The sequence below is a fragment of the Ammospiza caudacuta genome, chromosome 22 (genome assembly GCF_027887145.1).
Source record: "Ammospiza caudacuta isolate bAmmCau1 chromosome 22, bAmmCau1.pri, whole genome shotgun sequence".
Taxonomy (NCBI): domain Eukaryota; kingdom Metazoa; phylum Chordata; class Aves; order Passeriformes; family Passerellidae; genus Ammospiza; species Ammospiza caudacuta.
In genome coordinates, this window is record NC_080614.1 from 7,287,329 (window position 1) to 7,310,167 (window position 22,839).

General features: G+C 48.5%; 2 protein-coding genes across 3 annotated transcripts in view; one reads left to right on the plus strand and one right to left on the minus strand.

Annotated features, from left to right (window-relative positions):
• Positions 1-139: 139 nt before the first annotated feature.
• On the minus strand, positions 140-3,964 carry TPRG1L (tumor protein p63 regulated 1 like). Of its 2 annotated transcripts, XM_058818676.1 has the most exons (6): positions 3,758-3,964; positions 3,567-3,658; positions 2,819-2,995; positions 2,145-2,298; positions 1,257-1,482; positions 140-1,059 (listed from the first exon to the last, which is right to left on the minus strand). In XM_058818676.1, the coding sequence occupies exons 1-5, from the start codon at positions 3,959-3,961 to the stop codon at positions 1,288-1,290; spliced, it is 822 nt and encodes a 273-aa protein (XP_058674659.1). In that variant the 5' UTR covers positions 3,962-3,964; the 3' UTR covers positions 140-1,059; positions 1,257-1,287. The 2 variants fall into 2 exon arrangements, with proteins under 2 accessions (XP_058674659.1, XP_058674658.1); XM_058818675.1 differs by having other exon boundaries at positions 140-1,482.
• Positions 3,965-7,655: 3,691 nt separating this feature from the next.
• MEGF6 (multiple EGF like domains 6) overlaps positions 7,656-22,839 on the plus strand; it is a 91,408-nt gene continuing 76,224 nt past the window's right edge. Inside the window, exons 1-3 of the mRNA XM_058818746.1 lie at positions 7,656-7,741; positions 9,789-9,911; positions 14,136-14,245. Of these exons, the coding sequence (XP_058674729.1) occupies positions 7,656-7,741; positions 9,789-9,911; positions 14,136-14,245 (319 nt within the window). The remainder of the gene's footprint in view (positions 7,742-9,788; positions 9,912-14,135; positions 14,246-22,839) is intronic.

The following is a 22,839-nucleotide window of genomic DNA, read 5'->3' on the forward strand; positions in this document are numbered from 1 at the left end:
AGCAGCTGGAATCCTTCCTTGTTTTCCCCTGTATCCTCCCAAGGAGGGAACCTCTTGTTTAGGAATTTAGTGGATGTTTTTTATTTTGTTACCTAATTACACAGCCTCAATCTCCAGAAAATGAAGAACAAATACCAAGTAAGAGTTGAAATTTTAACTTTACTGCAAGGTTAATGAAAATTGAACAGGTAACTTAAAAAACACATGGAGAAGCTTGGAAAGCTGGAGTCAGGACTGACTGCAACAGGAGTTTCACAAACACTCACCTACATTAAGATCAAAACCACTGTGGCACAGTGTTCATCCAGCTCTGAGGAAAGAGCATGGAGAGAAGGTCATGCACAAGGAAAAAGCTTGTTAGAGTCACCTCCTGAGCAATTACAGCTGTAATCTCTCCTGAATGTCATCCCTGGATGAGAGGTTCAGTGCAGGAATGTATGAATCATGGCTGACACACAGTGCTGAAAGTTTTCTCTGTATCCATTAAAAAGTCCTGGCCCAAACTAGAGTAGATTTAAGAAAAATGGTTAAGAGTATCAATCTAACCAAAATAGAATTCCTTTTCAGTTCTACAAAGAACAGCTTTGAAGGCAAATGTGTTTGTGAGGCTTTTGGCAACGTTCTCTCACAACAGTCTTTATTCTGTGGCTGCAGCAAAGAAACAGAAGTAGAGAGGAAGTTCCAGTAAGTTCTTAAAGGGATTTTTACAAGAAGCTCAGAAATGCATACTGAGTTCACAAACTGCTGCTGAGCAGGTGGAACAGTGGCAGCTTTAGCAAAAGCTAGCAAATACTGCTAAAGACTGACTGACAGCTTTGGAAATTCCTAACAGGCATTAATCAGAGCTCTGAGATCATGGTGATTGGAACAGCAATTCCTCTTAAACAACACAAGGGAGTCCCAAGCACACGACAGGATTTGACACTGCACACAGGGATACAGCAGGGCTGTGGCACCAAGGTCCTGCTGTGCTCTGGGGGTTTCAGCAGGTTCCAGTGGCACTTGATGGACTGGGAAGAGCAGGCTCTGGGACACAGAACACACCATGGCTCATTCACCCTGCATAAGGACCAGTGAGGGCTGTAAATCAGGTACAAAATACAAGGTTGGCACCACCCTGTGCTTTAAATTCAGCCTGTGCCTTCCCCAAACAACCTGCGAACTGTCCTACAACGTCCCCCTTTCTTTTCCTTTCCTTTCCCTTCCCTGGCAACTTTATCACGTGCTCTGCCCTCAGCACCCTCTCCCCAACTCACTTGCCCTTGAACAGGTGACACACAAGGGGGTTTAAAATCCAATTTTGCCTCTTGTCATGGAGTAGCCCAGCTTGGCCTCGTTGTTGATGAAGGACATGAGTCCCAGGTAGGTCTCGATGAGGATGGGCCGCTCCAGCACCAACACCCCATTGGCACTTCCTGGCACTGGGCCCTCCTTGTGGGCTTTCTTCACAGCCTGGATCAGCTGGGTTTGAAAGTTTTCCAGCTGGAAGAAAAGAAATCACCTTGCTTTGGCATTGTTTTACAAGCTATTAAGCAGACAGGGAATGGTGAAGGATTACCATTAAAGCTGTCAGGGCTCTATGGGCTATGATAGTCACAGTCTGATATTTAACCTCAGTGATTCAGTTAATTTCGCACAGGACACTTAAACAGGGTAAAGATTTATCAGTGACCAGCTGTTTATTTCTGACTGTGGTTCTGCCCTGCTCACTGATGTGTTATGCTTAATAGTGTTCTAATTTTAGGCAAGCCTTCAGAGGGAAGTGCCAATTACAAAGAGAACAGAGAACCACCTCAGTGAAGGTTTTCAGTGAGCAATTAAACTGTCTGTTAATTAGCTGGCAGTCCTAGATTAAATATCCATCAGCCTGTCAGGTAAGTAAGAGCACAGCCCAAGATCCATTTTCTTTTGGGCTTTACGGGACTCTGCACCTTTGGAAGTTTTGGCTTCCTCTGTGTTTCACCCACTTATGGGTAGCTGGCAAAAGTGGGTGATGGGGCCACCTTGCAAATCAAAATTTGGAGTCTGGGGAGATAGAACTCCCAGTTCCACCTGTGATGTAACTGATTTTGATTAATTCATGTGTTGTGTTGAAGTTGTGTCTACCCTATGAGCTCAATGAGGTGCCTGGAGCAGCTCCTTACCCGGCACAGGGACGAGATCTTCTCGTCAGCATCAGCCATGGGGTGCTCGGTGAAGGTCACGTAGGGGATGTTGGTGGACCAGGGGTTCCACCTGTTGATGAAGGAGGCTCGGCTTTGCTTGTCCCACTGGATGCGGATGCCGACGCCTTCCCTCCTGCCAGTGCACAATGAACATGGTAAAACTTGGCTTTGAACAAGGTTAACTAAAAATGTTCTGTCTGAAAAAGACTTGCTCTTGAAATAGAAGTGACAATAAATTTTACTGAAGAAATGTAGTAATTCAGGCCCTGGAATGTGCAAAGGGACATTCTTATGAGCTGAGAGGAAGGAGAAGCACCTGGGACACCCTGGCCACCCTTCACAGCCTGTGACAGCCCCTGTGTCCTGCCACTCACAGCTTTCTGCTCATGCTGAGGTTATTACTACTTACTGCATTATGTAATGGTGATGAGTTTCTGCTCCCAAATCTACTCCTCTTATCTTGAAAGTCCTTGAGCAATTTGCTGTTAGTACAATTACTCACCACCCCAGCACACCAGCAGCTACCCTGAGGAGTTGTAGTAAAGCTTCAGGAGTTGTTTGCAAAGTTAAGCAAACAAAAGGAAGAATTCTCACACCATTCCTGTGGTCAGGCTGAGAGCTCAATCTGTTCCAAATAACCTGTGGCTGCTTACTTGTTGAGAGATTTGGGTGGGAACACAAACTCCCCCACGGAGATGGTGTCCACAGCACTGAGGGCAATCCTGGTGACGTGCTGGCACTGCAGGCTGATGAAGTTGTACTTGCAGACCAGGAGGGACCAGTCTGTGATGAGGACAAGGCGCTCCTTCTCGTTGTTCCAGTGATCGATTCTGGGGAGAGAGCACCGCTGAGTTTAAGTGGTTTTGACTCATGGCTAGGAACACTCCAGAGCTTGGCAGAAAGGAGAATTGCTGAGGAGAACAAATCTGAAGTCTTGGTGACGCTGTATTTTCTGTCACTTTGCTTGGCATCTGCAGGGCTGATGCTCTGTGCCCTGCTGCACACACGGGGCTTTGACTCGGTTTGTTGAAGCTGTGCCTGTGCTTTACTGCAGGAATGGGACTGGATTTTGTAAGGGGTTAACTCAGGAGCGTTGATCTGGAGCTGAAGGGCTGGATTATAAAGAAATAATGATGGCTGCAGCCAGCCTGGGCTGGAGTGGGTTCTCTGTGGGACTGGATTTCATAAGGGGTTAACAGGGGTGTGTTGGTCGCGATCTGGAGGGCTGGGTTATAAAGAAATAATGAAATAATGATGGCCGCAGCCAGCCTGGACCATGGAATAATATTCAGCAGATTTAATACCGAATAGCGCTTAGGCTGTGCGGCTCCGGACCAACCCCGCGGGGCCAAGCTCTCACCTCCCCATCCCAATCCCATCCCATCGCGCCGCGGAACTCACTCGGTGAGCAGCCACACGCTCTGCACCTCCCCGTCCTCTGCGGGCAGCACTACCACGCGGATCTCGCTCACCGCCTGCTCGATGGTGCCGGGCTGCGGGGGGACAAGGCAGAGAGCACAGGGCAGCGGTCAGGGCAGGGCAGGGCGTGCGGGCAGCGCCCGCGGCCGCCCCGCGCCGCTCCCGTTGCGCACCCGGAACACGAAGTACTGGCGGAGGCGGCCGGCGCGGCCCGCGGTGCGCACACTGAGCGGCCGCAGCGTCTGCCGGGCCGGCGCTGCCGCGGGCTCGAAGGGCGGCCCGGCTCCCCCCGGCACCAGCGTGGCGGCCCCGGGGCTGCCGGGGCTGCCGGGGCCGCCGGCCGGGCCGGACTCGTCCGCGTCCCGCAGCTGCAGCATCGCGGCGGCGGCGCCGGGCGGGCGCTCCGAGCCTTCCGGGGCGGAGCGGGGCGGGCGGAGCGCTCGGAGCCGCCTCTCGCTCCGCGCCGCGCCGGGAGGCGGCACTGCAGCCTCGGCCGGGATGCTCGGCCGGGACCCGGCACTGCAGCCCTGCCCGGGATGCTCGGCCTGGACCCGGCACTGCAGCCTTGCCCGGGATGCTTGGCCAGGACCCAGTGGGATGCGGGATGAGGCCTTGGTATCGGGTGTTGTCATGGTCACACAGCGACGGCTGCTGGGGCTATCGCCATCACACACCCGGGGCTGTACAAAGCAGTAGGTGCTGTCATTATCGCTTGCTCAGAGCTGATTAGGTACCAGATATCGTCACTGTCACATGGCCAGGGCTGTGTCAGGTGCTGTGACCATCGGACACTGGGTGTACCAGGTGTCAGGCGGTGTCACCATCACACTGGGTGTGGGTGGTGGGTGCTGCCACATCCCCTGCCCAGAGCTGTATGAGATACCCAATGTCATTGCTGTCTCACACCCGGGGCTGTACAAAGCAGTTGTTCTGAGATCTTCTTTGATGAGGAGGCCTTATTGGCATCTTAGGCTTGTGACAGCTCAGTTGCTTTTTAATCTTGGCTACTTGGATAACATGTGACCACTCTTTACGCCGTTATAAAGTTAATTTGGGTCTCCTGTATGACCGCGGTGGCTGGCACAGGATTTACCAACCCTAGATTTGCTATGGCTAAGTCATTATCTTATCATTAGTCATTATCTTATGGCTAAGTCATTTGCTATGGTGCTGTCATTATCGCTTGCTCAGAGCTGATTCGGTAACAGATGCCATCACTGTCACACTCTGGGGCTGCACCAGCACTGGGTACTGTCACCATCACAAACCTGGGGCTGTACCAGGTGGTGGGTGCTGTCACATCCCCTGCCTAGAGCTCTATCAGGTACCAGGTGTCATTTCTGTCACACACCTGGTGCTGTAAGAAGTCCCAAGTGCCACCATGGTTGCACACCCAGAGGTTTTTGTGGCCTGTCTCAGCCCTGCTGTGGATTTTTGGGGCTAAAACAAGAACCCACACACATCACACAGTGTTCAGTGGGAGGCCCTGAGCTCAGCCAAAATTATGCTCTGCTCTGCCCAGGTGGTCTGGGCAAGACTCTCACATACCCATAAAGGAACAAGATGTGTGGGTCTACAAAGGCCAGGCAGAGCTGATCTGGGTCAGATGTGCAAAATCCTTAAATATCATCAGGACAGAGCTCAGGAAGGTACCTGAGGAGGGTGGGATAGGCACAGGATTGTGCATGGAGAGCCCTGGCGCCCATATCACATCCAGCACACTGATAGCAAAGATTAAATAATGCTGGGGAATGAATGGCACGTTAATGTTTCAGTTTCTGTGGTCTCTGGCATGGCTGCAGATATTATCATCAGTGTTTATGGAGCTGTATCATATCTTGGACCCCTTTCAGGGCTGTTTTTCACGGAGCCAGAGGATGACATCCTCAGCAGGCAGCTGGGAAATGATAGAAAATTGAAAACATACTAAATTGACTTCACAGACAGGCTAGGGTTTCAGATATCTGCCTTTCACACGTGTCCCATGAATCCCCTGCTCTCCACAGCCCTTGCTCACATGGGGCTCTTTAGGTGGGAAACCTCACTAGTGGCTTTAAAGGGACTTTAGAAGGACGGCAGAGCTGGGTTTGTGCTGGGTCTTTCCTGGCTTTAAAGGCGCTGTAAAAGGACTGCAGAGCTGAGTTTGTGCTGGGTCACTGCTGGCTTTAAAGGGACTTTAGAAGGACTGCAGGGCTGAATTTGTGCTGGGTCGCTCCTTGCTTTAAAGGGACTTTAGAAGGACTGCAGGGCTGAATTTGTGCTGGGTCACTCCTGGCTTTAAAGGGACTTTAGAAGGACTGCAGGGCTGAATTTGTGCTGGGTCACTCCTCAAATTTCAGCTTTTCCCATTGGACCCTCTCCTTTTCCCTGCCGGCAGCCTGGCTGGGGTGGCTGTGGCTGGGACAGTGGCCGTGCCAGGACCCTGCAGCGAGTTGTGCCAGCCAGGATTGTCACCTGGGGCAGAGTGGCAGCTGTGGCTGCACCGATCCATCCCCATCCTTGGCCTCCAGCCGTGTCCTGGAGAGGGAGCCCGACTCCCAGCTCTGCCCGCTGGGAGCAATCCCTGGAAATCCAACTGAGAGCAGCCTGTTTCCTACTGTAAGGAAGTTATAACTTTCTAATCCCAGACAGAAAAAGAGAGGCCTGGATTTATTGTATCCTGGAGCTCTCTCCGTTGTTATAAAACATCTTTATGTAGCTGCCTTTCTTATCAAGGAAGAATGAATGATGTTTTCTTCCCATCCGTTAGGCTTGGCTGATATTTTACTGCTAAGTGGAAGCATTAACCCCCCTCACCTGCTCTTTTCTCTTACTTGAGGATTTATGGCACTGCTGTGACCTTGGGAGGGTTCTGGTGTAAGGAGCAGCTGCTTCAGTTTTTTCCAAGACCCAGCAGCTTTTGGGCATGGTCCTTGGGGACTTCAGCCTTGATTAATGGTTGTCCTTTAGCCACAAAATATATCCATGAAACTATCCCAGCCTTCCTCCTTCTCACCCTGCTTCTCTGATGGAAATCAGCACCTGCCCCAGGCCAAGCAAGCTCTGGAGGGCCCTGGGGCAGCCCAGAGGTGCCCAGTTGCTGCTCTGGTCCCTCCTGGCCCTTGTGGATGGTTTATTTGAGATGTTTAGTGCAGCATCCCCGCTCTCCTCCTCCCCATCCAGCTGTGCCAGCTGCTGCGTGCAGTTGGAGGTGTCCCCACCAGCAGAATTTCCTTGGGAAGCAATCAGTTTTATCTGTTGGAGTGCATGGGGAAGGTTGAATCTCTGTGGGATGTTTTTTGAGCTTCTGGGAATGGGATTTGTGCTGGTGTGTCCGCACACAGCCTTGGGTGGTGCAGGAGAAGCAGCCCCGAGGCACCGCTGCTCCATCCCTGCATCCTCCCCCTCCTCTGCTCGGGGCTGGGCACCGCTCGTGGGAGGGATTTCTGACCGACAGCGGGGAAAGAGGCATGTGAGGGAAAGGAGCTGGACCTGGGGAAGGCAGGGGGAAGTTTCCGTACTGCCCTGACCCGCAGGGAAGCTGCTCTGGTGCGTGTGTGTGTGCCGAGCTCCTCTCTCCCATCTCCGGAGGATGCGCTGAAGGATCACCCTGCCTGCTTCGGGAAAAACCCCTGCGAGGTGAGATTCTCCTGCCAGAAGAGCACCCCTCCTTCCTGCTTTCTCCTTGCTGGATTTCAAAGTGCCTCGGGAAGGGGATGGCAGCTCCGGAGCAGCTCAGCCCGCTTGGGGCTGCTCTGCTGGGCACAACCCAGCTCCTGTGAGCCCCCAGCTCAGGAAGCAAATCCCAGGAGGAGAAGTCACTCCAGCGCCTTTCACCGCGAGCAAACGAGCATGAGGAGCCGGGTTTGGCCCGGGGAAAAATCCAGCTGCAACCTGCGCTGTGATTTCCAGCGGAGTGAAGAAAGTGGCTGAGCGGAGAGGGAGGAAGCATCCAGGAAGGATAAATCCGCTCTCCCCCCTGTGCTCCCATAGCTTTGTGCTCTGCAAGGACAGACGGACACGGGAGCAGGAGACTCCCAGGATTCCCGGGATAACCGCTGGAAGCACCTGGAGGGAGGGAGAGGAGCTGCGATGGAGTTTCCTGCCGTGGCACTGTCGCTCATCGTGGCGCTGCGAATGTCCCCGCTGGCTGCTGGCACCAAACTGCAGCCCCACATGTGAGTAGGAAGGAAAGAGTTCCAGAGGGGTTCTGTCGGGCAGGGGATGGAAAAGCAGGAGCCAAATGCAGAGTTTTCAAATCAGAGAGTGAAGGAGCAGTCGTGGGGTTTTTTTATTTACTATTAGATGTGCAGAAAGGGGAATAGAAAATTGAAAATGTGGATAGTGTTTTCTTGTAGGAGGGAACTCCTTGGTTTAGCTGAGGAAGTTGTTGTGGGTTTTCTTATTTACTATTAGATGTGCAGAAAGGGGAATATAAAATTGAAAATGTGGATAGTCTCTTCTTGTAGGAGAAAACTCCTTGGTTCAGCTGAAACTTGTCTGAGTGCAAGAGATGATTCCTGTGTGAATGCTTTGCCCTTTCTTCCAAGACCTGCTGCTTTTATTTCACTTCACTTTCTCATCCCGCGTTCCTCCCCGCCCGCTGCTGTTACTCCAGCAGCACGTAGGCTGCTCTCTTTAATTACATTTTACAGTTACAGTTTGGTGTTAATCATTTGGCTGCTCTGGAAGACTTCCTTGCAAATTTGGCCTCCTGCCAGAAGATGGTCTCTGAGAGCCAGGGGATCACTGGAATTCCCTTTGTCCATGGAGAGGGGTGCAGACTCCAAGCCGCCCTCCCCGAGGGGTTGAATTCTTTACAAAAAAAGCGTGTCCTTTAGCAGATAAAGGTTTTGGAAGAAGCAGATTTTTCTCCCCACGTCAGGGTTTTGTGCTCCTGCCCTGGCTGTTGCTTTCAGGACTTCTTGGATGGGGCACTGGAGCAGAGCCCTGTGCCAGCACGCCGGGGTTGGAATTGAGCAGCCTGGTGAATTCAGATGCCAGCTGTGACCTCTAAGCTTCACCACGTCCAAATGAGTTATGTTCACTTTTTTTTTTAATAGAAAGCATCTCTAAGAAAACTCTGGCTCCTGTGGGAAGCAGCAGAAGCAGCCCCAAATACCAAGTGGCTCATGGAGTCAGGGACAAATGTCTTCACTCTTCATACTTAGTTAAACCCACTGACTTGTGCTTGGAGAAAGAGTTGGGATTAGAGAAGAAACAAAGTACATTTCTTTGATTTGTTGGAATTAGCCTCACAGCCCTTAGCTCTGAATGAGCATGAAACCACCCCTGTGGCTGGTGGGCCTGGCACTGTTTCTTTTCCCTGCAGTGATTAACTCATTGAGGGGTGGATGCAGGAGGTTGCCCAAGCCCTTCCTGCCCTGCCAGCAGGAAATCCAGGCAGTGGGAATGCTGCACCCCTCACAGCTGTGACCCCTGTATTGGTTTGAACAGACAGGTTTCTGCAGGACCCTTCCTTGAAATGGAAAATGTAAACACTCTCCCTCTGAACTATTATGATTTTGAAACTAAGGGGCTCTTAGGCAAAGATATGGGTTGAGGAATAACAGTTCTTTAGTACAAAAAATTAGAAAAATACAAGTGCAATAGTACAAAAAGAAAAAAAAACACTGACAGAGTCAGAATAGACCTCACCCCCTGTGTGTCAGGGAGGTGTCCCAGCCCCATCCCATGGGGGCTCAGCCCTTCTGCAGTGCCAGCTGTGGCTCTGCTGCAGCAGGGATCCTGCACAAGGGGGGAGTTTTCCTCTGCAGCTCCAGGGCTGCTGCAGATGGGCCTGGGCTCCCTCTGGCCATGCAGGGCAGCACAAAGCTGCTCCTCTGGGAATGCAGCGGGCAAAGGCTGCTGGGGTGTCCCAACCCTCAGATTGTATCCAGGTAGGAATGCTTGGCTCCTCCCCTGGGCGGAGCATTGCCCCATGGGATGCTGGGATTGGATCAGCCCTGCAGGGACACTCAGTGGCCATGGACAGCAGAGATCTCCTAGCTAAACCTGAGACATCCCCTGCATCCCTCTGCATCCTCTACATCCCTCTGGTTCCCCAGCATCCCTGACAGCCCTTTATTTCTCTTTTGCAGGCAAAATGTGTGCGCGGAGCAGCAGCTGGGGGTCGTGGGGCTGTGGTAGCCCCTTACACCTGTGACCCCCCAGACCCCTCTGGTTCCCCAGCATCCCTGACAGCCCTTTATTTCTCTGTTCCAGGCCGAACGTGTGCGCGGAGCAGCAGCTGGCGGTGGTGGGGCTGCGGCAGCCGTGCGTGCAGGCTGCCCGCCTGTGGCAGCAGGACTGCGGGGGCCGCCGCTGGTGCGCGGGCCACGAGCGCAGGTGGGTGCTCCTCCCTCCGCCTGGGCTGCTCCTGCTGGGAAATGGGGGATGGAAACTTCCACAGGCACTTCCAAAACAATAAGGGTTTTTTTTAGAAGAGTCTTACTTCAGTAAGAGATGATAAAGTTGTATTTTTTTTCTTAACACTGATGTGACCGTGTTCACAGAGGTCTGAGGATGAGGGAAGAGATGAGCATCTGACTCCATGTTTCAGAAGGCTTGATTTATTATTTTATGATATATATTACATTAAAACTATACTAAAACAATAGAAGAAAGGATTTCATCAGAGGGCTAGCTAAGAATAGAATAGCAAAGAATGATAACAAAGGTTTGTGGCTCAGCTCTCTGTCCAAGCCAGCTGACTGTGATTGGCCATAAATTAGAAACAACTAACATGGACCAATCACAGAACCACCTGTTGCATTCTACAGCAGCAGATAATCAATGTTTACATTTTGTTCTTGAGGCCTCTCAGCTTCTCAGGAGGAAAAATCCTAAAGGAAAGATTTTTCATAAAAGATGTCTGCGACACACTGAGGAAAAAGGGAATGATTCTAAAATATTAACCTCTTATGATAATAAGATGTAGTAAATAACAGCAATAAATAATAAATAATAAATAATAAATAATAAATAATAAATAATAAATAATAAATAATAAATAATAAATAATAAATCTGTAGTAGCAGAAAGCCCCTGAACGGGGAATAATGAGTATTGACTCCATGGTTGCAGAAGGCTGATCAATCTACTGTATTATATTATATTATATTATATTATATTATATTATATTATATTATATTATATTATACATTATACATTACATATATTATATTATTATATTTATTATATTTATTCTTTCATATAATATAGTATCATAAAATAATAAATTAGCCTTCTGAGAACATGGAATCAGATTCATTGTTCCTCCCTGCCACAGGCACCCTGCAAATACAATAGAAATGAACTTTTCTTACCTGTGCAGCAGCCAAACTACAACGTGCCCAAGCTGCTTCCAGCCTCCATCTGCTCTTCCGGCCTCATTAGGGAGTTACAAGGCTTTGCAGAATAAAAATGGTAGTTGTCGTTTCAAAGAAACATCTTGGACTCAAGACAGCTTTTAAGTCCTGTCTTTAGGAATTCCTCCTAACCTGTAATTGCCGGTAATTGCCCTGGTGATGAGATCTGTGTCCTGGTAACAAAGGAGCAAAGAGAGTCTGACTCTTGGCTGCGTTTGCAGGGAAGGTTTTGAAAGGATGGATGCCCTGTCTGCTTCCACTTCAAAGGCTGGGAGCTCCTCAGCCCCAGCAGTCCCTTCAGCTCCCTAAAGGATGGGCTTGACATCACAAATCAAGGGACTGAAATGAAATAACTTTCTGTTCTGCTGCATTACAAATATCAGAACAACCCAGTGCTAACACTGTTCCTGATAGAAGCATAGAGGGGAACCCACTGAGGGTGGAGTTGTGAAATCCAGACAGGGAAAGGACTATCAGCAGAGCATTCTCTGGGTGAGGTTTTGTCCCAGATCTCCTCTGTCTAACCTTCTGGGAGTTCCCACTGCAGCAAGCTTTTCCAGTGCTAAAACTGATCCTGATGGAAGCACAGAGGGGAAGCCACAGAGCGACCTCACCGCGGGAGCTGTGAAATCCAGACAGGGAAAGGACTATCAGCAGACCATTCCCTGGGCAAGGTTTTGTCCCAATCTCCTCCCTCTAACCTTCTGGGAGTTCCCATTGCAGGATGCTTTTCCAGGAGCTGGGAGCTGTCCTGCCAAATTCCCTTGTGCCGTGGCATTGGAGCGCGGTGTTGGTGCTCACAGGGATGCTGGAGCTGCTCCAGTTGGACCCAGAAGCTCTGGCAGCTCAGGAAGAGCATTCACAGCTCCAGGATCTGGCCTGAAATTGGCCTTTGAGTTCCTGGAGGTGACTGGGAAAAGCAGCCTTTAAAATCAAGGCCAAATCGATGTTTCTAATGGTGCCACTGGGAAAAGCAGCATCTGCTCAGCTGGAGCATCCTTGGGCTGTGCTGCTCTGTGTTCCTGGGGAAGGGATGTTTGTGCATCCCTTTGTGCAGCTTCCCAGTGAGTAATGACAGCAAGGTAGCTTTGCCCAGCCCTCCCTTGCCAAGCCTGAAGGAATCCCAGTGCTATCCCAGAGGGGCTGGAAGGGGATTTTCCAGCAGCAGGACACAGCAGGAGTCCCTGGGTTCCATTAGTTCTGGCTCATTCCCCATTTTCTGTGCCAGGGACTCCTTAAAACACAAAAGAAAAGAGAAACACTGGAGATAAAGCATCTCCTGTGTGCCTGTTTCCCATCTGCAGCACCCAGATACCCAGAGACACCAAGGCTGTCACAATATTTCCCTGTCCTGAAGGGTCTGGAGTGTCCAACAGAATCCCCCAGGAGGGTGGATGAGGCTGCTCAGGGCACTGCTGGGGCACAGGGAGCCCTGAGCTGTCCCGCATCACTATTTTGAGCTTTTCCTCCCCATCCCTGAGCCATGTTCACTATTTTGAGCTTTTCCTCCCCATCTTTGTCATGTTCACACCACCCTGCATCCACCATCTCCCCTTCTCCTTCCTGCTGGGCTGGAGAGAGCTCCTGGTACCAGGAGCATCCTGGTGGGTTGGAGCCTGGTGCCTGTGAATTGCTTTCTCAGCTGCTTCTGGAACACAACAATTACCTTCATAATTTGTTAACAGCTCAAACAAAAAAAAAATACATATTGGTGTCTGCTTTTATTTTTCTCAGCTGCGCTTCCACGTGCTGCTTGGCACGCAGGAGTTGCTGAAGGTTTCCTTCCCAGGGATTAAAGGTTCACTGTTATTTGGGTTTGTTTTTTTTTTTTTTTTTGTAGGAACATCCAGACAAAATCAAACAAATCGACTGAGTTAGGATAAATATTTTCAGTGGACACGCACAACACATCTGCCCTGCCAAATATTTGTTGTTGTTTGCCTGATTGGCTTTGGTGGAGCAGTTTCATGTTCTGCCAAGGGAGCTTTTTAAAAAACCAGCTTCAGAAGTATTATCTGTGTTTCAATCCTCACAAACACACAACACCAAATTTCCGGGGCAAAAAATTTTGTGTCGCTTTTGTTTATTTACGCTTCAAATCAGTCCCTGCTTTGCTCCCCCAGCTCCCACCCTGGATGGAGCTCCTGGGAGTGTTAAAGGGACCCTCAGTGTCAAAGCTGTGGAGCTTTGCTGTGTCCAGCACAACTCTAGGAGTATCTTGGTGTTACCATCAGGATTATGTTGATTTTTTAGCTCATCAGCCCCTTAGAATCACCTGCTCCTGCTCACTAAGGCAGAAATACCTGTTCTTAAAATTCACATTTCTTTTGTGTAAGAGAGGAGCTCAGAGCTGTAAATAGTCTAGAAAAGGAGGAAAAAAAATAATCTGGGGTGTTGTGAAACCTGGGTGTTGTCTCTTGTGTTTCTAATTAGAGTAAATTAGGAGTATTTTCTTAGCATCAGTGTTCCCTGCCCAGCTCTGGAGCCTTGTTGTGTCCAGCACAACTCTAGGAGTATCTTGGTGTTGCCATCAGGATTATGTTGATTTTTTAGCTCATCAGCCCCTTAGAATCACCTGCTCCTGCTCACTAAGGCAGAAATACCTGTTCTTAAAATTCACATTTCTTTTGTGTAAGAGAGGAGCTCAGAGCTGTAAATAGTCTAGAAAAGGAGGAAAAAAAATAATCTGGGGTGTTGTGAAACCTGGGTGTTGTCTCTTGTGTTTCTAATTAGAGTAAATTAGGAGTATTTTCTTAGCATCAGTGTTCCCTGCCCAGCTCTGGAGCCTTGTTGTGTCCAGCACAACTCTAGGAGTATCTTGGTGTTGCCATCAGGATTATGTTGATTTTTTAGCTCATCAGCCCCTTAGAATCACCTGCTCCTGCTCACTAAGGCAGAAATACCTGTTCTTAAAATTCACATTTCCTTTGTGTAAGGGAGGAGCTCAGAGCTGTAAATAGTCTAGAAAAGGAGGAAAAAAAATAATCTGGGGTGTTGTGAAACCTGGGTGTTGTCTCTTGTGTTCCTAATTAGAGTAAATTAGGAGTATTTTCTTAGCATCGGTGATCACTGCCAGGCCGTGTGGAGAACAATGGCAGCACTTTTGCAAACCCCATTTTATTTGCACCCATGGCTACAAATTCTGTCCTTCCCCTTTCCCTGCCCTGCAGGAGCTGACTCTGGCTGGGTTTTTGTGTTTCAGGGTGGTGTATTACACGGGCTACAGGCAGGTGTACCAGCTGAGGTCCCAAACCACCTACAGGTGCTGCCCAGGATGGTCCCAGCTCGCAGGGGATGCTGGCTGCCTGCACAGTAAGTGTCATTTTATTCTACTCAACTTCCTTTGTTTTGGCTCGTTCCAAGTCCTGTGCCTGCAGGAAATGCTCTAAAAATGTCTTTAAAATGTGCTTAAAATAATTATCATGGGTTTTTATTATTTTTCTTTTTTCCTGGTGTAATAACAAAAACAACAACGACAATTAAAAAAAAAAACAATGACTTTTATTGGTATTTTAATAATAGTAATAATATGAATAAGTAGTAGTATTAGTATTATCAATAATTCATTATAAAATTATAATTGCTGTTATTGTTGTAATAATTATTGTTATTGTTACTGTTATTATTAATATAACATAATAATATATATTATTATAATGATGGATAATATATTATTATATAATAATATAACAATTATTATTATATGATAATAGCATATAATAATATCATTATAATATAATAATAACTATATAATATAGAATTATACAATAATAAGATAATAATTATTATATAATAAATATATTATCTATATGATAATATAGATAATATATAATAATATATTATAGTATATAATCATAAGAATAATAGTGTTAATTTTATTAATGATTTTATAACAGTAATAATATGAATAAGTAATAGTAAACATGTATTATCAATAATGAATTATAAAATTATTATTATATTGTTATTGTTATTGTTATAACAGAAGTTATAACTTCTAAACTTTTAGCTTATTCCATACAACCTCAGTGCCTGATTGATTTACACCTTGGAGGTGCTTTCCATCTTTCTACAGAAAAGCAGCTTTGGATTTTAGTGATTTTAGTGATTTTAGTGATGGGCAGGAGAAGCAGAAGAGCATTTTGGGGTCTGACCTGCCCTGCCATCAGAGCCAGCTCCTTGGAAGGTGTTTCCTACAGCTGCTTGCCTTTTGTTCTGTGGAGAGTCTTTTTGTGCCTTCCCTGGGCTTTGATGCTTGTAACAAAGCTTTTTTTTTATTAAAAAAAAAAAAAAAAAAAAAAGATAAAAAAGGTGTGTCAAACAACCAGGCTTTATTCTTCCCATCCCAAGCTGTGGCACAGGAGAACAACCCACAGGGTAGAGGAAGCTCCATGGGTGCCTTGTGGCCCCTGTCAGCGAGCAGATAATAACCTCAGCTGAACTCAGAAAAGCACCTTCTGTAATGAGTTTTCCTGCCAAGGAAGTGAGTAATTCCATGCAGGAAGGAAGCAGAGAAAAGGAAATCGAGCTGCTCAGGGCACGCTCTGAACTCATCCTTCTCATCACCAGGGGCAGCTCACTGCAGGGCTGGGCTGGAGGGGAGAAGAGAGGGACAAAGGCAGAGTGACACCAACCCCAAAACTCCTGCAGGAATTGCTGCTGAGCTGCTGGGGAGCTTGAGGTGGATCATGGCCTGGAGGTGGTGAGCTCTGTCCTCATTCAGCCCTTCAAGCCCAATTGGATATCACCCAGAACGTGCTGTGACATTATTCCTGGGACAGAAAAATAGGGATTTATGTGCCTTGAGTGCAACAGGCGCAACGGGGAGCTGATCTCTGCTGGCCCTCAGCACAGGCAGGGGGCAGAAAATAAAATTACATTTTATTTTGAATCGTCTTCTGAGCAGCAGCAGAGCGGCCAGGTTAGCTGGTGGGAATTCCCACCTCACCAGGTTGGGGCTGAGGTGGGAATTGTGCTCTCTGATTCCAGACTCTCACAGGTAGAAGCTGGAGGAGCATCCCCGGGGCAAATGGGACAGCTCTGCCTCTGTGGTATTCACATTTTCTGGAAAAATGTGAAAAATCCCTTCACCCAGGATTATTCTCCTGGGAAGCCTCAGAGGAAAGGAAAACAATTCTTATCTCATTTGCTTCTCCTGTGTTTTGCTCATGTGGAATGTGTTTGGAGATTGTTTACCCACAGGTGATTGTTTCATTGGATTCTGGTGTGAATTGTTTTTGATTCTTTGGCTAATTGGTGCCAAGCTGTGCTGGGACTCTGGAAAGAGTCAGGAGTTTTCATTATTATCTTTTTAGCATTCTTTAAGTATCCTTTCTGTATTCTTTACTAGAATAGAATAGAATAGAATAGAATAGAATAGAATAGAATAGAACAATAAATTAGCCTTCTGAGAACATGGAGTCAGATTAATCATTCCTTCCTGCCCATAAATACAATATGCCTGGTCCCTGCAGGTGCCCCAAGGTGCAGAGATTGTTCCCAGCTTTACAGAGATAAGATAACTCAGAGTGTTTTAAAAGATTTTATTTCTATTTCCCACATCAGGGAGCGTGGCTGTGCTCTGTGTAACTAAACTCTCATCCCAGGCTGTGGGTTTGCAGGGGTGTGATGGCTTTTCCTGCTGGTGGCTTTGTCCTTGTGGAGCAGAGGAGGTGCAGGAAGGTCTGGGAGGGAATTGTGAGCATCAGGGAGGTGCTGGGGCAGGGGCACACAGCCAGGCTGTTATTTTTGAGTGCATTATTCCTGCATTTATTCCTGCATTTATGGGTGCTGGAAGCTCCTCTGGTTGGTGTGTGGAGCCCGGGGTCAGGCTGTGCTTGCTGCTGTGGCTCTGCTGAATGGCACAGAGCTGTGCCAGAACACGTCAGCAGGATCTGTGGCCCTTCCTCTGTGCCTGCAGAGATCATTGATGGTGTTCCAGGAGCACAGAGCAGGGCAAGGGCATCTCTGCTGACAGTTTAATTAGGGCTGCTGTGCAGTGGAATCTCTCCACTGAGGGCATCTTGCTCTCCCCTGGGGGCTGGCATCTCCTCACTGCAGGGCTCTGTTTGCTCTTTGTGCTGATCATCATTTCTCCTTCAAAATAAAAATACCCCAGTGTGGGAATGGGAAAAACAGAGACGTCCACAGACACGGAGGGGTTTGATCTGCAGCCTTGGAAGAAGCTTGGGTTGATGTGAAAATACAATATACAGACATTAGGCAGAAAAATCATAAATTAATGTTTTATAGGTGCAATTTGTGTCTGTGAGCTCTTACAGGTGAAGAAATGTCCCCAGAGCAGAGCTGTGGGCACAGTACTGGCAGCTGTGGGCTCTGCTAGCAGCAAAGAGCTCAGAAAGAGATGGAAAATGACATAGAAAGAGACCTCACTGAACATCTGGATTTGTTCCTCTCCTTGTGTGCCCTCTGAAATGCTGACACCCAGCCTTGCTCCTGCCACCCCCAGGGCTGCCAGAGGGGAATGCAGGGAGCCCTGACCCTGGCAGATTCTGTCTTTTGTCTCCTTCTCTTGTGAGGATGAGGATTTGCTGCCTTGCATTGCCCTCTGTCCTGCTCCATCTCTGTTCATCTCCATGGGAAGGAGAAGGGTCAGAAATCAAGGCACCCTTTGCATTTTTGGGATGGCATCAGGTCCTTTCCCTGCCTGGTCACTGATAGTTTGACTCTCAGACTGAGCTGCCTGCTTTCAAGTGGCCTCTGAGATGCTGCTTGAATTCCACCTGGGTTCAGTAACTCAGGTAAAGCCCTCAGTGATTAGGTGAGGGGCCTGCATGTCTGCCAAGCTCTGTGAGCTCCCCTTGCAGCTGGAGATGTTGAAAAGCTGAGTCTGGAACTCTTGATGAGCGTGGAGGAGCTGGAACTCAGCCACCCCCAGCCTGTTTGTGCTCTTGGGCCAGCCTGACAGGGTCCTCAGAGCTGGTACAGCCCTGGAGCCTGGCATGGCCTTGGAACCTGGCATGGCCCTGGAACTTGGCACAGCTCTGGAGCCCAACATAATCCTGGAGCTCAGCACAGTTCTGGAGCCTGGCATGGCCCTGGAGCCTGGCACAGCCCTGGAACTTGGCACAGCTCTGGAGCCTGGCATGGCCCTGGAGCCTGGCACAGCTCTGGAGCCCAACACAATCCTGGAGCCTGGCACAGCCCTGATGACTGGCACAATCCTGGTGCCCAGCGCAAACCCAGAGCCTGGCACAGCCCAGAGCCTGGCACAGCCCAGAAGCCCCACTCTGTCCCGGAGCCTGGCACAACTCTGGAGCCCAACACAATCATGGATCTCGGAATGACCCTGGATCCCAGCACAACCCTGGAGCCTGGCACAACCCTGGAGGCTGACACAGCCCCAGAGCCCAGCCATGTGCACCATCACGGGGTGGCAGCTCAGGCTGGTGATGCAGGTTGGAAGCTTGGCTGGAAATGTGTCCAGCTGACAGTTTAATTTCCCTGAGAGGCAGCTTTGCTTTGTCCATCACCTCCTGGCTGCTGCAGGCTCTTTGTTTAGTCAGCTGAAAGGCTGTGACTGAACTCCCGAACCTCTCACCCGAGATGGAGCTCAGTGCTGGGTAAAATCCATCCTGGGCTCCCCTGGGAGCTCCATCTCTGGACCTCAGGGAGACCAAACATTGCTTTTCTTCATGGCTCTTCCTCCTACATCAGTCTCATGTCTCCGACTTCACCAGGATCCCGCCTGGCTGAGCTCTCACAAAGGACACAGCCTGGCCTCTGAGCAGAAGGCGGTGATGCTTCCCATAATTTATTCTTTCTCTGCACAGTGTCATTACCCTTTCCCCAAATTTCATCACATTAAACTCTGTCGCTCTGAATTAGGAGCTCGTTTGCAGGAGGCCTGGAGGGCACGGAGGGGGAGACCCGGGCTGGGAAGTAGGTTATCATGATTTCCACTCCATATGTGCCAGCCTGCAGCACAGAGCAGGGAATTGTCCAGCTCATTCAGGAAATCTGGGGCACTGCCAAGAATAACACCCCTGTCTTCTAACCCCTGATTTGTGTCGCTGAAATTGCTTCTAATATTTTCCATTGTTGTGCTTTGGGTCTCGCTGAGCTGCTCTGAGAGCTGAGTGCTGCTGGTGAGTTGGGCTGGCTCTGCTGGGACCCTGATGAAAATGTGGTTTTTTTAGGTGTTTAAGGTGAAAGATTCAGGAATAACCAAACCACTGTGTAATTTGGCCTGGCAAGCCATTTCCTCTCACGGTGCCTGAAGGAAAGGACTAAAAGAAATACCAGGTCCTCTTGCATGATCTGAGCTGGAAAAAGCTGGAGGCTGGAACACCTTGGCACACACCTGGAGATGGGAAGTTGTTCCTGCCTTGTTGTGTAGGGAAGTATTTGCAACCCAGAGGCATGAGGATGAGCAGGATGCTTGGCAAAGAGCTTCCCAAATTCCAGTGCTCAAAATGGGACCCCTCTTGCAACAGTGGCACCAGAATCAGAGCAGAAGCTCAGAGAATTTTTTCCTCTGCAGCTTCTTTATCATGGAATTTCAGAATTATAGAATTATTACAGAATTTCAGAGCATCCTAAGTTGGAAGGGACCAACAAGAACCATCAAAGCCATGCTGAGGCTGGAGCCGTGGCCCTGGGACTGGTTCTCCCTGCACATTCCTCATCAGAGGAATCTCTGGAGTGAAAGGAGAGTCCAGGGGACCCTCACCATTCTGGGCTGAGATTGCCCAGCCCCAGCATGGCTGGTTTCCCCCCAGACACACTTAATTTTATGGGGCTCAGCTTGCAGACAGTGACACATGTGCTGTGTGGATTGATATGGATTGATCCGGGATTGATCCGGGATCACTGCAGTCCCCAGGGATACACGGCCATGGAAAGCTACTAAAGACTAAAGTGTTAGATGAGAAGATAACTGGCTTTGTGAAGCAGCATTTCATCACGGGCTCATTAGTTCCAGGAGAGAGTGTTTGGGCTTCAATGCTACCTTTGTGTTGTAAATAATCTTCTCTTCTGGAGGGAGGGGTTTGGAAAAATCATCAGGTCCTTAAGAGAGCCAATGCTGAGGCTCTGGATTTCAGCTCTAATGCATTGAAGGTGCAAAGTTTGTGGGGTTTGGCCTAACCCATGGTGGTCCTTGTATGGTAAAAGAATCGATAGAAGAAAGACCCTTTAAGCAGGTACACAGCTCTGTCTGGCAAGATGGTGCATTTTGATGGCAAATGTGAATATTTGGAAAAAATGCACATTCACCTAAACCTTCACCAAACCTCCCTAATCACAATACCTCCCTAATCACAAAACCTCCCTAATCACAACTTCCCCAGCCAGTGCAGCCTTGGCAGAAGGTGTTGTGTGAGCCAGGAGCAGGATTTAGCACAGAAGAGAAATCAGGAAGTCGATTGTGTTCCTGTAGGAAAAAACAGAGCCAATATTGGATGTATGGGAGATTCAATAGTGGGAACACAGTTAAATGGTCATTATATTTCCATGTACAGTGGGTTAGAACTGATTTTTCAGGCGTGACAAGCTGACACCCACCAGCTCTGCGTTCCTTTTGGGAAGGTAATCCCTGCCTGTTCCCAGCCTGGATTTCGTGTGGCTGCCTCACACTTTCGAGTTCCCTTTGACAATTGATAACTTTGCAGCTTTATCTCCTGGTGTGCACAAGCTGTCCAGCCCCAAAACTGCAAGCCCTGCCTTGCACTGTTGCCATCTGTGATCCCTTTTTCCTCTGAGTGCACAATTAGTGTTTTGGAGCTGGCGTGGGCGGTTTTGTGCCAAGAATTTCGGAGCCATTTTGGAAGCCCGCGCGGGGTGCCAGTTATAATGACACAAAATGAAATGTGTAATCACAGACCTGCTTTTTCTGTCACTAATTAGTTACAGCTTTAGCTGGAATGGGAAGAGAAGCCAGGGGGGCTCCCAACTTGCAAGCAGGAGGGAGAAGCTGCAGCCAGCACAGCCCACGTGCGTGGGAGACCCTGGGTTCAGCCAGTGCTGCTCTAATTGTTGCCAGGTGGTCCCAGATTGTACAAGGGGCTGTAATTTAATCACAGCTCTGTGTGTTCAGTTGGTAACTGACCTGAAGGCCCTGTGACACCATTGGTGGCTGCAGTGTTCTTCCTGGGATGTTGGAATAGATTGGTCTCCATGGTTTGTCTTAGCCCAGGGCCCTCCACACAGGTTTGGGATGGGTGACAGGGAGTTGCTGGACCAGGGGCCACCACTGTGTATCATGCTCTGTGTCATCACCTGATGCTCTTTGCTCCAGGTTTGCCAGGTTTTTGTGAGGTGTATTCCTACCAGTCCCATTGCTCTTGGAGCTTGGAGTAATTTCTTCAGGGAAAAGTGGGAGGAAAAGACGAGGTGAGGGAAAAAGAATGAAGAGAGGAGCTGGCCGTCAGCACAGCTCTGTCCAGATCAGCGAACAGAGAGAGAATTTCATTGTGTAAATCTTTTAAACAGATTTAGAGAGGAGGATGGATGCTTGTTCTGCGTCCTTACCCCCCAACAAAGCCCCACACACATGACAGTGCCCCTGCTCACAACATTTCTGCTTTTGACATCAGCATTCCCCAGTGGGAAATATAAACCATGGGCAGCATTTCATGAGTTATGAGGAGCCCACACTCCCCTGGAGGAACCATAACCTTGTTAGTGGGTTTATGGGGATGGTTTGGAAAGGTGGATTTCAGAAGCCTAATTGAGCATTCTGTGTCTCCGTGTCCATTTTACACTCGGCTGGGTGAGAACAGAGAAACGTGGCTGCTCAGCCTTACTTGCAGTTTAGCTCCATTTCAGCCTCTGGGCTGCCCGAAGGTGACGCCACCATGGGGCACCAGAGCCCAGGGAAGCTCAGTGCAGAGGTGGGAGCAGCTCCCACTGGGCTGTTCTACAAAGATCCCTCCAATTTCAGCGCAAGTAACTTGTGTTTGTTTGCTCGAGATCTTGCATGAGTTGTTTTCTGACTGTTTCACCTATTTGTTGGCTGGAAAAGCATAATTTCATCACAGCCCTGATGTTTTCCTATGATTCTCAAGGAAAGCTCTTGGACATTCCCTGAGGAAATTTCCTTCCTATCCTAAATTTTGAGGCTTTGTGCATTGAGCACCACACTGCAAAGCAAAAGAAAAAATCAACTTTCCAAGCTGGTTAAATGTCGAGTCTTAACTTCTTTTTGCCAGGGTCAGGATTAAATGTGTGAGATGGTATTTCTTGTTGGGACTCAGATGTTTATTAGTTCTTATCTATGTTACAGTCCCACAAACCCTGAGTTTTACAGCACTTCACTCTAACAAACTAAAAATGGAGCCCTATCTCTCTCTCTCCAAGGCCTTTTAAGGCTAAACTGTCCACTTAAGAAATGACACCTAAATTATTTTTATTTTTAACCCACTAACCAACCACCCATGCCCTGCAATGAGGACTTTTTTATCCAATTACACAAAACCACCCAAACCCATGGAGAATAGGGTAAAGAAGAAGGAGAAGAAGAAGGAGAATAAGAAGGTGAAAAAGAAGGTGCAGAAGAAGGTGAAGAAGAAGGTGAAGAGGGTGAAGAAGAAGGTGAAAAAGAAGGAGAGAAGAAGAAGGTGGAGAAGAAGAAGGAGAGAAGGTTGAGAAGAAGGACCAGCCTCCGCCCTAAAACTTTCATTTTGCTTTATATGTATTACTATATTTAAACCCTTAAACTCTAAGTTTCTCACCCTGTGATATTGCACACTTCTATTCAAACTCCACACCCACAATCCCAGTTGTGTCATTCCATTTTGGAAGCTTCTCCATGGCCTCAGGTCAATGCAGTGTTCCCTTGGCGGTCAGTGCAGAAAGTCTAAAATTCTCAGTAACCAGGGTTCCAAAAGCTAAACAGTGTTTTTTATGACTCTTCAAGTGTTCTCTGGGGTTTTGGGCATATCACC